General features: G+C 39.0%; 1 protein-coding gene across 1 annotated transcript; it reads right to left on the reverse strand.

Moving 5' to 3' along the window:
* Positions 1-13,288: 13,288 nt before the first annotated feature.
* LOC148024733 (uncharacterized) lies at positions 13,289-15,640 on the reverse strand. Its single transcript, XM_087694387.1, has 2 exons — positions 14,968-15,640; positions 13,289-14,812 (listed from the first exon to the last, which is right to left on the reverse strand). Exons 1-2 carry the CDS (start codon positions 15,149-15,151, stop codon positions 13,875-13,877), a joined length of 1,122 nt encoding a protein of 373 aa, XP_087550513.1. The 5' UTR covers positions 15,152-15,640; the 3' UTR covers positions 13,289-13,874.
* Between the last annotated feature and the right edge of the window lie 3,637 nt (positions 15,641-19,277).

Genomic DNA, 19,277 nt, shown 5'->3' on the forward strand with positions numbered 1-19,277 from the left:
AGATGGATGTCAAGATGGCTTTTCTTCATGGGGGCTTGCATGTCAAGATTTCAAGAGGAGCCATATTTTAGGGGACTTTACAAAACACAACAAGGAATACCTAGTGTGCAGATTAAGAAAGAGCCTTTATGGCCTTAAGTAGGCACCTAGAGAATGGTATCAGAAGTTTGATGCCTTTATGCATTCACAGGGATATTCTCGCAGTGATATGGATCCATATTTATACACGAAGAAGGATCGTGATGGTAGTCTTATGATTTTAATCCTCTATGTGGATAATATGTTGATTGTTGGGAGTGCTCATGATGAGTTTAATGCCTTGAAAGGTCAACTCAAGAATAACTTTGAGATGAAGGACATGGGACATGCTTCACATATTCTTAGGATACGCATTACATGCAATCGCTCTAAGGGACTCCTCTACTTTTGTCAGAGAAGGAGTATATCTAGAAGGTCCTTGTGTAATTTCATATGCAGGATGTTAAGCCTATTGGCTGTGTTTACCTTATCACGTAAAGGTTAGTCATGCCAATTATCCATGGTCTGATGAGCAAAAGGCCGAGATGGACAAGATCACTTATGCATCTGCAATGAGCAGTTTGATATATCTCATCATAGCCACTCATCCTGACATATCATTTGCAGTGGGAGTTGTGGCATGCTATATGGCTAAACCTAGTAGATGACATTGGGATGCCATCACGGTTATCATGAGGTACTACCTGAAGGGCACATTAGTTATGTGCATCTATTATGGTGGCCAAGATACAAGATTTGTGGGATACACTAACTTTGATTATGTAGGACATGCAAATAGTAGGAAGTCCACCTTGGCTATGTCTTCACATTTGTTGGAGGTGCTATTTCTTAGATATCTAGGGTGTACAAATGTGTGGCCTTATCTACTCAGAGGCAGAGTATGTTGTAGCCCATTGAGGCTTGCAAGGAGGCTTCTAGTTAAGCTATCTAGTGGTAGACCTTAGCATCACTGATGTGGTCCCTACACTGCATTTAGATTTTATGAGTGCTATTCAATTGGCCAAGAACTCGGGCTTCCATGCAAAGACGAAGCACATTGAAGTGTATTACCACTTTATTCAAGAGGTCATTGAGGACAAGTCCATGGAGCTTGTCAAGTTCTCAACTGACCAAAATCTTTCAAATCTACTCATTAAAAGTCTCTTAAGAGTGGAGCGTTTTGCTTTTCTTAGGAAGTTGATGGGCATTGGATTAGATGAGACTTTTTTCCATCCTATTGTACTTATGTATATTTGTACTTTATCGCTTTTTTGCTTGTTTTCTCCTCACTAAGGACACATTCACCTTTAAGTGGGAGATTATTGGGGGGTAAAGGTGCATGTGCCTAAAGCTTCCCGTGTATTAGTTACACTGGTCATGTTTGCATACCCTCACACCTATACACTTCAAAAGTGGTAAGCACCCATCACTACCACTTCATTATTTATTCTTTTAGTGACATTTGAATAAAGAGAAGGCCAGACACACATTGTGAATGCTTTGGTTCCCACACACACACACACACACACTCTCTCTCTCTCTCTCTCTCTCTCTCTCTCTCTCTCTCTCTCTCTCTCTCTCTCTCTCTCTCTCTCTCTCTCTCTCTCTCTCTCTCTCTCTCTCTCTCTCTCTCTCTCTCTCTCTCTCTCTCTCCACCATAGCTTTTGCTTTTGCTCTATGCTTCCACTTCAGGGCTCACCTCCCATCACTAGGTCATAAGCATAGGGGCTGAGTCAAATGCTACATCCGAGGGAGGAATCACCTTGTCATGCCCCCTATGAACTCCACTTAGCATTCCTGATAATTTGTTGCTAGCTCATTGTAAGGGCCTAGGCAACACCAGATTGGGGAGTTCTTATTATGAGATGGGGACATGCAATGATATCTTGCCAATCCAACTCCTTCTACTTATAGCCCTTCACCTTGGATCAAAAAGTCCTATGTTACATTAATACTATCCATGGTCGATTGCCATACATCTTCTTTAGCAAACCAATGCTCAATATTTGAGATTTTTGGGTCAAGGGTTATAGTCCACAGCTCCTCTGTCCCTCTTATCTTATGTGAGCATATTTGAGCTAGTCTATGCTACGTGCCTCTTATCCTCATAGAACAACAAGAAAGACCTAATGACTTTCTCAAGCTTAACCCAAGAAGTATGGTTGAAAGACGAGGGCTTGAATAAATCATTACACAAGTCAAAATGCATTTAGAGGCTATTGTATATTTTTTAGCAAAAGAGAAGGGGGCAACAAACTATCTCTCTATTTTTGTTTGAAACTTTTAAAAGAACCAATTGAAGCATTGGGACAAAGTCATGCCCACCCCTATAAGGGTACCCAAGTAATGGATTAGTTCTCTAGGGTTGATAGCTCTAGAGCCTGGCTATAGTAGCCACTACTCAATCTCTTTCCATGTAAGGTAAAACAACTCAGTCTTAGTTTTTGGTTTAACTTGGAGGCAAAGATATTTGAAAAATCTCCATAGACCCCAAGAAGATTACTGACAAAGCTTTTTTCTACTACCGCAATGGAGGCACATTGTCATTTTGCAAACAATTGCACTAATGTTTGAGATCCATCAGGAAAAGGCTGCCCCTTAATAGTTCCATCCTAGACACATTTGTCAATTTTGCATAGCAGAGGGTCAATGATGATAAGTGAAAACAACAAAATGGTGCTAGAGGGTACCCTTGCATAATGGATCTTTTCAGTGCAAAGGGAGCAATGAAAACCCCATTAATATATTGTCAATAGCTATGGTTGTGTTCCTAAAGAGAGTGGCCAACATGTTGCTGAATGTAGATCCAAATCACATTGCTTAGAGCATTTCCATGATGAAGGACCAATTAGCCTATCTTAGGCTTTGTATTAATCCATTTTTATTGAGACAAATTCTAAGTGTAGACTCAAAGCATGATCCATAGAGAATATGAGATTGAGGATTGCATCATGAATTTGCCTTGCATGAATAAATGCATATGAACAACCCTAGAAAATAAAACCTTAACATGCATAGTAAGAGCTTTAGCTAAACCTTATAGGAAAAATTAAGCATTGTTATGGGATGCTAGCTTGAGACCTTAATGCAGCTAGGAAATTTTGGGACCACTTTACTTAGGCCTTGGTTAATGCTAGGGGACATGACCTCATATTTCCTAACATAGTTAAGCATGTCAAGTAGGTCAAAGCCATAACAAATCTAGAGTTTTTAAAAGGTCTTAGTCACGAGGCCATGCAGACTTGAAGACTTCCTAGCCTTCATGCTAAATACTAGCTCTTTAACTTCCTTGAGGGTGAAAGGCCTATCTAGCACTAGAACTTGATCGGCTTGGAGGGGGGAGACCACATCCTCCAAAAAATGTGTATAGTCTTCTCTTGTAGTCAAGGACTAGAGGTGGATCAAAGCCAACTATCACAACTAGATGCTCTTGAAATACCTTTGCAATGGAATTCTTATCTGAGATTAGAATACCTTGTGGGCTCTCAGTACAAGTCATAGATTCTCTTTTGTTTTGCTTTAAGTGTGAAGAAGTAGAACTCATTATGTCCATCCCCTTTCAACTCCCACCACCCTTTTAGCTACACTTTGGCTATAAGAATAGCATTCTCCTCTTGTTTTTTGATAAAGGCATCAAGGTCTTTGAGCCATCTATGCATAGGTGCATCATTAGGATAAAGGGATAGAGAGGCCATAGCATAGCTACAAGCCTTATGGGCATCCACCTAATCATGTCTCCTTGCAGCATGTTGCTTCTCCCAATGTCCTTGGCAACCTTAGTAATTGCCTCTAAGCATCTTAACCACCTAAATTTATAGGAGATGCATGTAACCCTAGCACCATTCCACACATTGACCATTCTGCTAAGTGTATATCTATCTTTCAAGAGAGATATATGAAGCTGAAAGGCCAAGGATACATTGTTCTTTTTGCTAAGTAGTATCAATTTTAACACAACCAAGATTGGAACATGATGTGAGATAATGACCTCATTGAGTGTGATATCTCATTCCACCTCCTAGGCACCTTACATCTCACATGGCATAGATCTTGTCAAGAACCCACATCTCTAAGTGGGGCCAACATGCTCGTTGTGCTCGATGAACTTCGATTCTAAGCCATTGGAAGCTAATAGTGCAAAATCCTCCATCTTGCATGCCAATGATAGGCATTGCCAAGCATCTTTTTCCTTGATGATCATTTAGCCAACACCACATGTGACCGATCACCTTTGCAATAGGTCATATTCCAATTGCCCCCTATGATATGACCTATTGTTATGTGAACCAACCAAGATCAATGTTAAAAACACTCCTACGAGAACTAACCAAAACCATCAATGATCAACACAAATAAGAACTCAAGCTTCTTCTCCTAGCTATATACTTTCATTCCTACAATCCTGAATCCAACAATTGATATCAGAGTAGGCTTCAACCTTCTAGGTATAGTCATAAATACCCTCTTCTTGATTTTCATAGATTGGGATGAGATTTGATGAGTGTTCACAAGTCAATAAATATTAAAGTAAGCCTATAATCACTTAGCATCATCAGATTTTTTATTTAGATTGATTTTGGTGTTCTTTTACACTACAACTAGTACTATGCATGCAATTTTTTCCTTTTGTATAAAATGTTTAACAACATTCAATTCTACATGTAAGAGTCCTTATAATCTCCTTTATACTATGCTACATAGCACTTGTTGGTTTTGTGCATATATATATATATATATATATATATATATATATATATATTGCATCAAATACAGTCAATTGTCAATGGTTGGTAGTAACAAAGCTCTCTCTATGTTTAGATATTGAGGACAAGTTGGATGGAACCAACTATCCAGTATGGGATTACATGATCTATCATGTATTTCTTGCAAAAGGTTTTCAAAACATTATGCATGGAATTGAAAGATATCCTAGTGGTACTACTATAATCTACAAGTGTAGCAAAAATAATAGAAACATGAGTTGTTGAGGATGTTGTATGCTCTAGTTCTATTATAATTGATACTAGAGCACCACAACTATCTACTTCTAAGTAGGTGGTACTACTATAATCTATGTGTAGTAGAAATAATAGAAATATGTGTTGTTGAGGATGTTGTATGTTCTAGTTCTACTACATTTGATGCTAGAGCACCACAACTACTTACTTCTAAGTAGCAAAGATGCACATGGTAACACATAAATTGAACTATCTATTAAATATACTATGATCCCATATATTTGCTTATGTAAGATAGCTAAGGATGCTTGGGTTACACTTGCATGTTTGTATCAAGAAAGAAATGATGCCTGTGTTGCTTCCCTACATAAGCAAAACATATGGATGAAGGTGACTCCATGGATATTTTTTGACAAAGATAAAAGATCTTAAGGAATATTTGATTGATGTGATTGATGAGTTTTTGCTAAATAGTTTACTTGTGTAAACTATTCTCAATGGCCTTCTTGATTCTTATTAGAGTTTTGCATTTACTTTTGGTTTAATAATAAAGGAAAATCCAAATTCTTTATCATTTGATGAATTGAATTTTATTTTTCTTCAAGAGTGATAATATTGGCAAAACACATGTCCAGTATACATGTTATAGATCAAGCTTTTGTGCCTAGTAAAAAACGTAAAGGAAAAGCTGTATTTTCTACTAGTAAGCCGAAATCTACAAATGTTGTACAAAAAGAGTAAATTGATAAGAGTGAGAAGAAAAAATTAGAATAAAATGTTTTTTGTTTATTTAAAAAAATAAGCATATAATTACAAATTATCCAAACTAATATGAATGAGGTTAAAAAGAAATAGGGTAGTGTGTATGCGTCTTCTTTTTAAGATAGAATTTGCAAATCTTATGTACGATACAAAGCGAAAATTTAGTGCATAATGAAGTTTTAACATTTCTTTACATGATTCTTCCATGTTTATTTTGGATTTAGATATATGGTACTTTGATAGTGGTGACACAAAGCATATTACTTCTCTATGCAAAATATTTGCATTTCTTGAGCTTGACCCTAAGAGCAATACTGTGGCATATGTACCAATATCTCCTCTTATCTTGTTAAAGGATTTGAAAATTTGTACTGACTACTATAAATGGTGGTAGTTTCACATTCTTTGTATGTACCAAAGATGAAGAAGAATTTGCTATCAATTTTTGTACTTGCCAAGATTGACTTGATTGTGAAGTTTGTTGATACTAGTTATATAGTCCATATTCTCTCATATGGTGATATAAATTGTTACATCTCATTCACTATACTATGGGATGTATAAGCTCAATAATTATAAAAAATATTTGAAATATATGGCACATATTATTGCAAATTTGCAAGCAATTTCATATGCAAAACTTTAGCATGCATATTTTGGTCTTTGAATTTTGCTAGTTTTTTGCACTTGATATGGTGTCTTCATTATTTACTCTTGAGGCACATAGAAAACTCATTTGTGAAGGCTACATATATTAGGTAAAATACATCATGTCTCATTTTCAATAGATGGTTCATTGAGAGCTGTTCACAAATTGGAGCTTGTACATAATGATGTTTGTAGTCTCATGCAAATACCATCTTTTGGCAAACTCTATAAACTTCATGACTTTCATTGATACTCCAAGCATGCATGTGTATAAGGTTTAAAATCTATGTTTGTCAAGATGTATAGTGGGCACTCTCCCTTCAGATCTAGGGGGGGAAGTATATGCCTAAAAATTTAATGTATATATGATTGAATATGGGATAAAACACCAATATACATTGCAATATACACCACAATAAAAGAGTGTAGTTGAGAGGAAAAATAGATCACTCACACGATGATGGCACGATGGATGAAGCTTTCCCACAAAGTTTCTAGCTTGAAGTTGTTTTATGTGCAACCTACGTATTTGACAAGTATCCCACTAAGGCATTGCAGTATATCACTTGATATGAGGCTTAACATGATAAAAAACCATCTCTCACTCCCTTCCATGTTTTGGGTTGCTTGACTTATACTTTAGTACAAGCACAACAACTCAAGAATTTGGATGATAACATTGTAAATTGCAATTTTTCTAGATATAGTAATGAAAGTAAAGGTTATAAGTTATAGCATCCATAGAGTAAGTATATCTTGGCTAGTCATGATATTATCTTGATACTATTCAACCTTTACCTTCATATACAAAAGAGACAAATGTATCCTCCCAAGATATCTATGGCATTCTATTACCTCTTTTCAATGGTGTATAGTCACATGTGGACCAAATGAGGGACTTTTTTATCCTACACAAGTTTCTCATGATAACACAAATCAACCTATTTCTAATGTGTATATGAATGATGCACTTCTTGATGAGAGTGGAGATTAAGCAATCTAGGACTATATCAAAATGGTTGGTGCAAACATTAGGTGATAGTAAGTTGATGAGAGAGTAGATGTCGATCACTACAAATCTAGACGTGTGGCAAAGAGTTATGCTCGCCAAAAGGGCATTGATTTTTATGAAATCTTTGCTCCCACTTGCCATATGAAAATCATTCATAGCATTTGTAAATTAGCAACTCATAATGGTTGGAATGTACATCAATCGGTGGACATCAAATTTGCATTTCTAAATGGTAATTTACATGAAGAAATGTACGTTTTTCACCCTCGTCATTTTGTGCAAAGGGGGAAATGAAATAAATTATGCAAATTTAAAAAGGTATTGTATGTTTGAAGCGAGCACCTTAGGCTTGGTATGAGAAGATACATGTATACTTGACTATATGTGCTTTTTAGAATAGTCCAACTAAGAGCATCTTATATGTTAGACATGAGTGTGATGTGCCTCTAATCATTGTGGCTTATGTTCATGACATGTTGTTCAATGATCCTAATGAGGTGCATATTGTTAATTTTAAGGTTGAGTTGAATTTAGCATTTGGCTTGTCAAATTTGGGCCCACTGTATCATTATTTAAGCATTTTGTTCAAGTATCATGTGGTTTCACTATCTTCAAAAGTTTATGAATATTATGAGAAGAAATCAAGTAATTTAAGGTGATCCCTGCTATGAAGGGTTCACACTTGTAGTTTGATACTCTCCTTCATAAATGATTGAAGATGTATTATAACAACAGTGGGTTTACTCATTTGGGACAATTGATAAATAGATATTGGGGATGATTGAAGGAAAACATGTTCAATATGCATTACTTGTGGTAATAAGTGGTTCCCCTTGGTTGTTGATGAGATTTCTATAAAAGTTTTTTGAATCACTTGCCATGATTTGCATTAGATAGAAGCTAGACTCCATAGCGACACATCCCTTTTTCTCTATTTTCATAATTGTGCTTCTATGACTGCAATTTTTGTAAATTTTCCTTCTTTTTGTGATTTCTATCCTTAGTGATCTTTTATCCCCTCCTTTTCCTGCCCCTTTTCCCCCTTTCTGTATAAGGCTTATTCATGTCTACAAGCTTGAATAGTTATAATCTCTATAATCACTCCCCTTATGCTACAAGGATAGCACCTAGGTGGTTAGACCTAAGCTCTTTCCCTATAGCCAAAGACTTTCCCAACAAAATTAGCATCACCATTCAAACCAAATTGAGAGTCAAGCCCTTGGGAGGAACGTTGGAAATCCAAGCATGGAGATCAATATGCACTAGCTCTCATGGTGATTGAAAGGTGGGAAAAATAGAACAGCGCAATAATAGAGATCAAAAGAGATTCATATTAGTCTTCATAGGAGGTTATTACATTGTCAGAAAGGTGCCTCCTATATAGACATACATGTTGTTGATAACATCATCAATGAATAGCTCTCACATGGGTCCAAATACATCAAGTGAGAGCCAAGATTTGCTCACATCACAAGTTAGTAGGAGCCACTCCCCACCAAATGCTATGCCTTAAATTCCACCAACTAAGTCTCCCTTTTCCACCACTTTAGAGATAGTTCTCATGCTCTTTCCATGCCTAACATTTAATGCTTGTTCCACCCCTTTTCCACCACTTAGAGCCAATTCTCATGCTCTTTACCATGCCTAACATTTATTTGTTTTTCTCTATGAGTTTCGATCATAATAGTACTTGTGCAGGACCATGATATTTGCAACACCCTCCCATGGTCCAAACATGGTATATCTTTGGCTCGTGTGGACTTAGGTTGAGTTTACATGACTTTTCACATGGAAGGATTTGAGTTTTACAACTTGGCTATGAAGCTACTATCTTAAGAAGTTTGACATCTTGGCTACTAAGCTACTATTCCAAGAAATCATTGAGTTTGGCATCTTCACTACTAGGAGAAAATATCTACTATTACTATCAAACTACTACTCCAAGTATGCATGCTTGGTCTTACAACTTGGATACTATTCCAAGAATACTTGTCCAACCAACCTACTAGAATAAAAAGTTATTAAAATATTCCATAAATATCCAAGGTAATAGGTCCTTTCTTGATGATGTCCAACCAACTGCTAGAATAAAAAGCTATTAAAAATTTTCATAAGTACCCAAGGAAATAGGAACTTTGTAGATGATGTTGCGACCTACGATGTTGATGACACCATAGATATCACAATGGATGTTACTTCACTTTTACTACCTACTATTGGATCTGTCCAGTGTTGTGGTAATGCTACTATGATCAATGACCAATGAAGGAGGCTAATATAAAAGTAACTAGCTAGAGATGAGTGGAGTATTAGGTTGGATTGTGCTTGGCAAGTGTGCCAAGCTATTGATCACAATTGATGAGTTATTTGCATGATACCCAATGGTTTCTTGGTAGAACTAATGTTGAAAGTTGTTGCTTCTTCTTCTTCTTCTTCTTCTTCTTCTTCTTCTTCGTCTTGATACTTTAGTGACAAGAAACTTGTTGTATGTGTTGGCCAGGTAAGAAAAAGATACATGCATCAAATGGAAACTGGCGAATAATTTATCAATGATGACGAGGATTATGAGTGCTACCGTCCAAATATAAGTGGAACATCTTGTAGAAGACAAAGAACCGAATGAACTTGAAATGATGGGTAGATGGATTAATGACTAATGACTTGGTTATATATGAGGTTCTAAGAGCTTTTTTGCTCTAATATGATGTTGGGAATCCAAGCATGGTGATCAAAAAGAACTAGCTCTCATGGTGGTTGAAAGATGAGAGTACTCATTTGCAAGCACAAGATAATGATCATGTGGAGAGAGAGAGAGAGAGAGAGAGAGAGAGAGAGAGAGAGAGAGAGAGGAATTGTGAGAAAGAGATAATGGCACAATAATAGAGATCAAAAGAAATTCATATTCTTCTTTTTAAGATTATGATAGTGGGGGGGGGGGGGGGGGGGGGGGGGGGGGCGGGGAGAGAGTAAGCAAGACAACTGGAGAAAGAGAGAATGGCACAAGAATAAAGATCAAAAGAAATTCATATTCTTATTCATAAGAGATTGTTACATTATGGGAAAGGTACCTCTTATATAGGTATACAAAGTTCCTTATTACATCATCAATGACACCATAGTCACATGGGTCCAACTCACACCTCACACTTGTGATTGTATCTCTCACATAGGTCCAAATATATCAAGCAAGAGCTAAGCTTTGCTTACGACATAGGTGAGGTAGGTGCCACTCTCCACCAAATTCTCTACCTTAAATTCCACATATTAAAGCTCCCTTTTCCACCATTTTAGAGCTAGTTCTCATGCTCTTTTCCAAGCCTACATTTATTGCTTTGTTCTTGTGCTTTTGGATCATAACAATACAAGTGTAGGACCACAATACTTGCAACAATGAAGCAAGTTTGCAACTTGGAAGCAAAGAATGTGGTTTTGAAAGACTCACTTGCCAAAGTACTTATGTGCTTGGCAAAGCTAGAGGGAAAGTTGGAAATAGAGGTGGCTACAACTAATAAAAATATTGAAGATGAAGTCAAGGACATGACAACCAAAGTGCAAGAGGAAATTCAAAAAGAAATTGAAACAAGGGAGAAGCCTAGATAAGAAAGGTATGACAAATTCTATCTTTTCAATAGTGAATGCATTTGCAAATTCCATGAGAAGATTACATTTTATGCATGTTCAGTAGGCCTCCATGATGAGTGGCATAAAGAAACACGAGGACTAGATAATAAAGATTAGCAAGGATCTTCTGAGGTACGCATGCTAGAGACCAAACGAAGGTTATTTCTAGAAGTAAAAGGATTCAAGTGGATGATAACATTGAAAATCATCAAGTAGGAAAAGAATCAAGAAATTTTGGAGATTAAAGTGAAGTATTAGAGCAATCAAAATGTTTCAAAGGAACCAAAATATGAATTGTACATGGACTTACGCTAATACAACTCAAAGAATGACCATGTAAAATTGCAAAGATGAAGGTAACTTGTGAGGAGGGGAAATTGGTAGTTTATTAAGGTGGAAAAGGTATCCTAAAGTAGCTCAAGAAACCTATCTACTAAGTTACATTTATTTCATGATGTATTTTCGAATGTTTATAGCTTTAATAGTATGTTTTTCCTTTGCACCAATGATACAATAAGATGGGTTTCTTTTTGTGCTAGTGGCAACCTAAAGTGGGTTATAACTAAAATGTTGATGTGTCTCTCTTTTCTATATGCCTTTGAGGCATCTAATAGGATGTTAATACGTGTGTGTGTGTGTGTGTGTGTGTGTGTGTGTGTGTCAAAAGAAGCAAACTATGTATCACACATGAACTTATACTACCACAATTCAAAGCATGACCAATTGAAATTGCAAAGATGAATGCAACTAGAAAGAAGGGGAAATGGGTAGTTTATTGAGGTGGTAAAGTCATAATAGAGAAGTTCAAAAAGCCTAAGCACATAGTTATTTTTTAGGAAATTGGGCATTTTATTGAGATAGTAAAGTCATCACAAAAGAAGTAAGTTACTTGTGGGTCATGATGTATCAAGTAACTTTGATAGCTTTAGTAGTTGGTTCTTTCCTTTGGTGCTAATGGCACCTTACCATGGCTTTCTTTTGTGCCAATGGCTCCCCAAAGTGGATTGTGATTAAAAACTTGTGCGTGTGCGTGTGCGTGTGCGCGCGCGCGTGCGTGCCATAATCTAGTGGCTACTTAGTGGTAAGCCACCTATTTTATTAACCCATTGACTCAAGTTCAAGTCTCTCTTTTTCAATATCTATATTAAATGACCTTGTGGAATGTAGGACTTGAACCAAAGACCTAGTCATCATGCATTCAACTTAACCTTGCATTTGTTTGGTCTCTCTCTCCCTCCCCCCTTTCCCTCAGCTTCCCCCTTCCCTTTGTTGCCCTTACCCTACCTCCCCCTTCTCTCTCTCTTTTAAACAAATAGCACAATCATCCTTTTTAAGCAACTCGTTTCTTAAAACCCTTCCTCTAACTCTAAAATAAGAACTTGCTCATATACATAAGTGTCTCCAAAGAGTTTCTATCTTTTGATCACCTTCCCTTATGATGCAATATGGCAACTACGGTAGACGGTTAGACTTTAACACTAAATCCAAGCCGAGAGTCAAGCCCATTAGAGGAGTATCTATGCCATCAAGTTTACAACTTGTGAAAGTAGAATATTTGGCCTTGAAGGGCCTACTTTCCAAGGTGCATATGCACTTGGCTCAACTAGAGGAGTTGGCTATAGAAGTGACTACAACTAATCAGAAGGTTAAAGATGAAGTCAAGAACATGACATTAAAAGTGTAAGAGGAGGTACTCTAGTTTGATGAAGTTACATCATAAAACAAGAGTGAATCTCATGCACGGCTAGGACTTCCTAATGGGAACCATGAAGAAATGAGGGGAATTAAAGGATGAAGATAACCAAGAATATATTTGGAGTTATACCACCGGTTAGAAAACAACCTAAGGCCGATTTTCTAATAAGGCCAATCTTAGAAAATCAAGGTTTTAAGAGAATAACCGAGCCACTTTGGAGGTTGGAAGCATACAATATCAAATTGAAGCATGAAGAAGAACACGAACGTACTTCCAAGCAAGCTACACGTGGGATGACTCGCAGGTTTTGAGTCACAAAATTTGTCAATCCTTGCCACACTTAACAATAGCTGGAACCAACAACTTAGCTATGGCACGACTCTCTTAGGTGGTTAACGTATCTCCTCACGGCTCGCATGCAAGCTCGCACATAAATTAATAGATCTACTTAATCACCAATTGAAACCACCAACGATCTAAGGTCCTGACATAGGACGCTTACTAGCTCTTTTGATCTCCTCACGGCTGACATGCGAGGTGGGCACACAAGTTAATGGAACACTTAGGTATTGAAACGATCTCACTGACAGGTGAGTGAGTAGTGAAGGAGGAAGATGGCATTGATTTAAAGCTCAGAATAAGTACTACACAAAGGCCCAACTGTAGAGGGGTTGAGGGACCCCTTCTTTCCGTGCAAACAAGACGTTTAGCTTGGAGTAATACAGATTAGGCATACAGACTGAGACGCCTTTAGCAGCAGAAACTATCTACCTAGCAACCATATCCTTCCCGTCATTCAGATAGCTAACTGCAAGTACAGTAAACCTCTTCATTTTTTTCACAACATGAGCCGAAGCAGGCAGCGGATGACTAATCCCGGGGGTTAAAACCAGCATTTGTGTACTGGTCTCTCTCTCCCTCTCTCTCTCTCTCTCTCTCAAAACAATTATTAGTAGTTGTGGATATGTAAAAGGGGAGGAGGAAAACTGTGAAGCAAGGAGAAAATTGGCTGTTTCTTTGATATCGCACCAATGGTTTGGGGGTTGCTGATAAGGTGCTCTAGAGAAAGGCGACGGGGAGGTAGTCCATTTTGGGAAATTTGGAGCCGAGCGTGTGAGACTTCCACTTCGGGCAAGTTTTCCTCAAAAAACGACCTTTCTCAGAGCAGCAGATGCAGAAGCTGCCTTTCTTGCCTCGGCGATGGCGTCCTCACAGGGCAGCAGGGGAGCTCGAAACTCGTCACCGAGCAATCTGAGTTGACCGACATGGAGCACGGGCTCCCTACCCGGGGGTAATTAGCACCTAATCCATCGTGATTAGCATGCGAATTAAGGCTCAAATCTAGCTCGATGTTGTCGGAGGCTTCCGCCATTGGTCGTCTCACTTCGCTAGGCTGGATTGCAGATCTCGCCACCGTCTGATGGTGATAATGATAATGATCTATGGAATGGGGCCTCACCCTTCTTGGCACTGGGGCGACAAGCTTGCCTGCAGGGGGGTGACCTGCTGCTTCGTCTTCGTCTTCGGTCTTGATGGCGAGATGGTTAGGATTGACAATCAATCCGTGATGATGCAGATCTGCATTGCCTGATTTGATATCATGTTGAAGGTGCTGCGGTCGGTCTGCGGCAGCGACAGCAGGCCGAGGCCGCTTGAGCTGAGGGGGAGGTGAGGGGGAAGGCATGCCAGAAGTGGCAGCGGTGACGGTGGTGGTGGTGAGGTCTGCCGAAGCCTCGGAGAGAGGCCTTTTGGAGTGAAAATGAGGCTGGAGAACGGAGGGAGGGGGCTGCACAAAGGCATGAGTGGCAGTGGGAGCCACCGTTGCTGCTGCAGCCGCCGCCACTGCTGCCATGGATCTGTGTGTGGAGGAGACCTGCTTGCAGGACTGCGCGGACACGGAAGGCATGGCGGCGCACGAGCTGATGAGGGAAGGAGAGGAGGAGGCGGAGGGGAGGGGCTTTAGGGTGCCTCCCCTCAAGACGGTCTCTACGGCCGCTTGGCAGAGGCTCCAATTGCCGCTGGAGAGAAGACCAACCGCACCAAAGACAGGGTTAACTGTCCTCCCGCAGGCCTCATACAGCAGGGACTGGAAGAGAGCTGCAAGAGAAGCACGGAAATCATGAGTTAGCATGGATTTCATGGAATGGTTGCAACCGACTGATCTTGCGATTAATGAGAGAGATTAGTGAATGCTTAACCGAACACCTTGCGACTAATTGCAAGTTAGGGTGCGGCTGAGTCGATAATCTTACCAGGCCTTTGGTTTTCTGGAACCGCGCTGATGAAGCCTGTCAGGCTGGCTCGGCCAAAGAACTTGGCGACAAAGACTGTGGCGTGGCCCTGGGCCTCTGGCGACTCGATCCACTGGAGGCACGGGCGCAGGATGCACGAGTCGCTGCATCCTTTCCTCAGAACTCGGCAGCCGTTGCAGCTCATGTTGATCTCTTGCCGAGGCGATTGAAGAAGAACGCCGCAAGAAGAAGCAAGGGCAAGGACAATAAGAAGAAGAAGAAGAAGAAGAAGAAGAAGAAGGTTATAATGATTTTGATAACGGAGCAATCCGCAAGACTGTCAGTGCGGGTCGATCACACCCTCCCTTCCAATTATAAGAGCATCCGCAGGGAAAAGAGCGTTAAGCATGGAATCTTTCTCTCTCTCTCTCTCTCTCTCTCGCCCCCGAGACGTGGGAAGAGCTTTCCTGTAAAGCAAGCAAGCGACAGGGAAGACCTCCTCTTGCAAACGAAATGGAGTGTTCTTTGCTTGCTTAGGATGATGACAATGATGATGTTGATGATGATGGAGGAGGAGAAGAAGGACGAGAGAGAAGCGCAGGGTATGGGGTCTGAGATGCAGTCTGTCACGAGAGCTCGAAAGGAGAGAGAGAAAGAGGAGGCGTTCAGAATATTCTAGGCTGTGGAGGGTGGACAATATAAAGGAAAGAGAGAGATAAGCACGAGGAAGGAGGGAAGCGGATGGGGGGAGAGAGGAGAGATGATGATCTTTTTTTTTTGACAGCACAAACGACAAGCGAGGGATGTAGAGAGAGGGGCCTTGGCCTATCACGCACGCAAAAGGTTGGGAGAAAAACAAGGGGCCTTTCTCTTTCCTTAATCACCTGTTTCCCCCGAAGCTGTTCGCCACTCCCCCGGCCCGGGCCTCTCCTTTTTCTGCATGGGGATGTTAGAGCGCCTTCACACGCACAACAGAAACCTGTGTGTTCGTAAACCACGCCTCCATTTCTTTCTTTCCTTGCCCCCTCATGGTTTTTCACAGAACATATAGGTCATACAATCTATATTGAGACCACCAACCTTCATCTCTCGTTCAAAAAAGCCATTTTACTTTTAAGAGGGGTTTTCTATGATGAGTTTCACCACGAAAAAACACTTGTTCTACACATTCCCGCAGCCGGCTCGGGAAACCCATTTTTTTGACAAATCTTTTGCCAAGATGCAAAAGTTAAAGTTTAACAGTTTCGTGTTGTCTACCGCCAATCACAAGTAAAATGGCCTTTTTGGATGAGATATGCAAGTCCTGCTCTCAATATAGATTGTGTGACGACCTGCTCATTCTGTGAAAAACCATGGTGTGGCAAGGAAAGAAAGAAATAGAGGCGCCATTTACAAACACACAGGGTTCTGTTTTTCAACGTTAACTTTTGGATTTTGGCAAAAGTTTTGTCAAGCACATGGGTTTCGCCCTATGGGAATGTGCAAAACAAGTGTCTTTTCATGGCCAAAAAACTCATCGTGGGAAACCCCTCTCATTATTGCAACTATACATACATTTTTATATTGGCATATATTATTTTACCAACAAAAGAAATTCCTCTTATTAGCATAGTTTATTTTGCCAATAAAAACAAATTCTACACCAACATTCCCATGCTTATCACACACTACATTTGCAAAAGCACCAACTTTAATGAATTTGTTTTCACATTTCTCTTTAGATTAAGAACTAGTAGCTATATTTGCTTTTGAGGGAGGTTAGTTGACTTCCTAAGGCTAGGATGGGCATATCTGTAACATGCGTAAGGTGGCTTTTTGGGAAAAAACGTGTCCACGAAGGTAAAAGTGGCCAAGGGATGTTCTTTCATCGACAAGCATCAACTTAGTCGGGAAGATAACCATCTAAGAAATAGTAGGTCAAGGGTCCAAAACCTATGATTGGGTGGCTCTACAATGCCTTTACACTCAAGCGTGCATAGATTGGGATAAAGCCCAATCAAACATTTCAAAATTTGACACGTTTAAAGAAAATGGCTTGGTCTTTCTAAATCTGTATGCATAAGCATTTGAACTCATAAATTATAACTAATTGAGCAAATGTTGAATCATCTTACCAATATCCAAATGACAACTGGAAAGTAACTCTTCTTTAATATAAAGAAATGTTTGTCAACTGTGAATGGTATGCACCCATTAAATTTTTATTCTCTCCATTGATGTGTTAGCTTAGCACACAGTGAGCTTGAAAAAACAGAAATAAGACTAGACACTAGAAAACCACTTTATATTGCCAAAGCAAGTGAGCCAGAGGCTGATATCAAGCCTATGGCCTAGGTCTCACCAGTTATAAGAGGGTTTTGACAAAAATGGAAAAGATCAAGTCACCTGCATACACTATAGAACATCATAGGGACACTAACATGTTAGAAGATGAAAATCATTAGTTAGAGCAGTTCATGATGAGCTCCATTGACCAAAGAAAAGCTTCTAATTGGATGCCCCTCACACCTTTGGTAACCCAAAAGTTTCACTAGTATCAATTACAAGGTAAATGTGGGGAGGTGCATTGAATATAGGGTTGCATCTCCTTTCTTGGAGCCGTTGTGTTCTATTATGGGCTAATCCCTATAAAGGACACAATAAGTCATATCTTCTTGAGAGTTATGCGGTTCGTTTTCAAGAGTGGGCATGGGCACCCAAAAGTCCTTAAAAACAACACGAAAATTTCTCACAAGCACACTACATCATTAGCTTCAAATTGAAGGACAATTAATATGTATGACAAAATGTCATCCACAACTAAAATCACGTCACACCCTCTAAGCTGCAATGCATTATTGTTAGGCAATAGTCCCATGAAGTTACGAGAGCAAGAATCCATTGTTGCATGATACATCATCTGTGTGGGACCTTCCCTCCTCATCTAGTATGAGCGAAATGAATTCCCTTATTTGTTTTGTTTGTATAGAAGGCTATTTGTTAGGACATATTTGTCTAATATCTAGGCACCTCTTGTTGTACCTTGATAGCTTCAACTTTATGTAGTTCTTCAACCAAAATGAAATCTTTAAGACCTTGCAATGGCCAAAAAAGAATGTTGTCATTAGAATGAATAGACAACAAGCCATTGTTGCCAAATTTTGGTAGTGATATGTGTGAACACACTTAGGACTATCGGATCTCAATTTTCCCTCTTATTATTAGGAGGTCTTTTTCCCCTACCTTTATATATGCTTATTCACTTTAAGCATACTAAGTCTTGTAAATCTTCTCTGTTGATGATTCTCAATATACTTTGAGTTGTGCTCTTGTAAAGCTTCTTCTTTTCTTCATGTTGTGTGTGTGCATTTCTACAACCCTAATTCCAACAATTGGTATCAGAGACCAAGCTTCAAGCTTTTATGCCACAGAGTTGACAACACACTTCACTCTTAGATTGGGACAGATTTAACAAGCATTCACAAGTTAATAAATACTATGAATAAGCCTACAAGGGCTTAGCGTCATTAGATTTTTGCTTCAAGTTTGTTTCAACTTGCATTTGTAGATTTTTGCTTCAGGTTTGTTTCGGCGTGCATTTGCACTACTACTAGCATTGCACATGGTATTTCATCTTTCTCTACAAAATTTTAGACAATAATAAATTCTACAAGCAAGAGTCCTCACAGTGGCCTTTGTATTGTATGCATAGTTTTCTCTATACATACAACTTTTGCATCAAGTAGGGTCAATCACCATGATGGCAACAATGATATATTCCATATATTGGTTATTGAGGATACATTGGATGGAATCAACAATCCACTAAGGCTTGCATGATGCATCATATATTGGTTGTTATGGGGCTTTGGAACATTGTGTATGGAATTGAAAAACATATTGGTGGTATTTTGAACATTGCAATTGCAAGAAAAACAACAAGAATAGGTGTCATTTAGGAGATTACAAGCGTTCCAATTATTGCTAGAGCACCATGACCTACCCCTCGACAGATTCATTGGGATAGTGGAGTTGCAAAAGCTCATGCTTAGATTGTTATTAAACATACTACGATCCCTCATATTTGCTCATATAAGGTAGCTAAGGATACTTAGGATATATTGGCACATTTGTATCAATTGAACAAATGAAACCAATGTTGCTTACCTACGTAAGCAGTAAGAGAGCGAACATATGGATGAAGGTGACCCTATGTATAATTTTTTGACAAAGATATAATATCAAAAGTAGCTAATTATTAAAGATGAGATTTTACCAAATAGTTTACTTGTGCAAACTATTCTCAATGGTCTTCCTGATTCTTATCAGAGTTTTAGATTTACTATTCATTT

Source organism: Lygodium microphyllum, chromosome 15 (genome assembly GCF_053477565.2).
Source record: "Lygodium microphyllum isolate KBCC chromosome 15, Lygodium_microphyllum_v1.1.10, whole genome shotgun sequence".
Classification (NCBI taxonomy): Eukaryota; Viridiplantae; Streptophyta; class Polypodiopsida; order Schizaeales; family Lygodiaceae; genus Lygodium; species Lygodium microphyllum.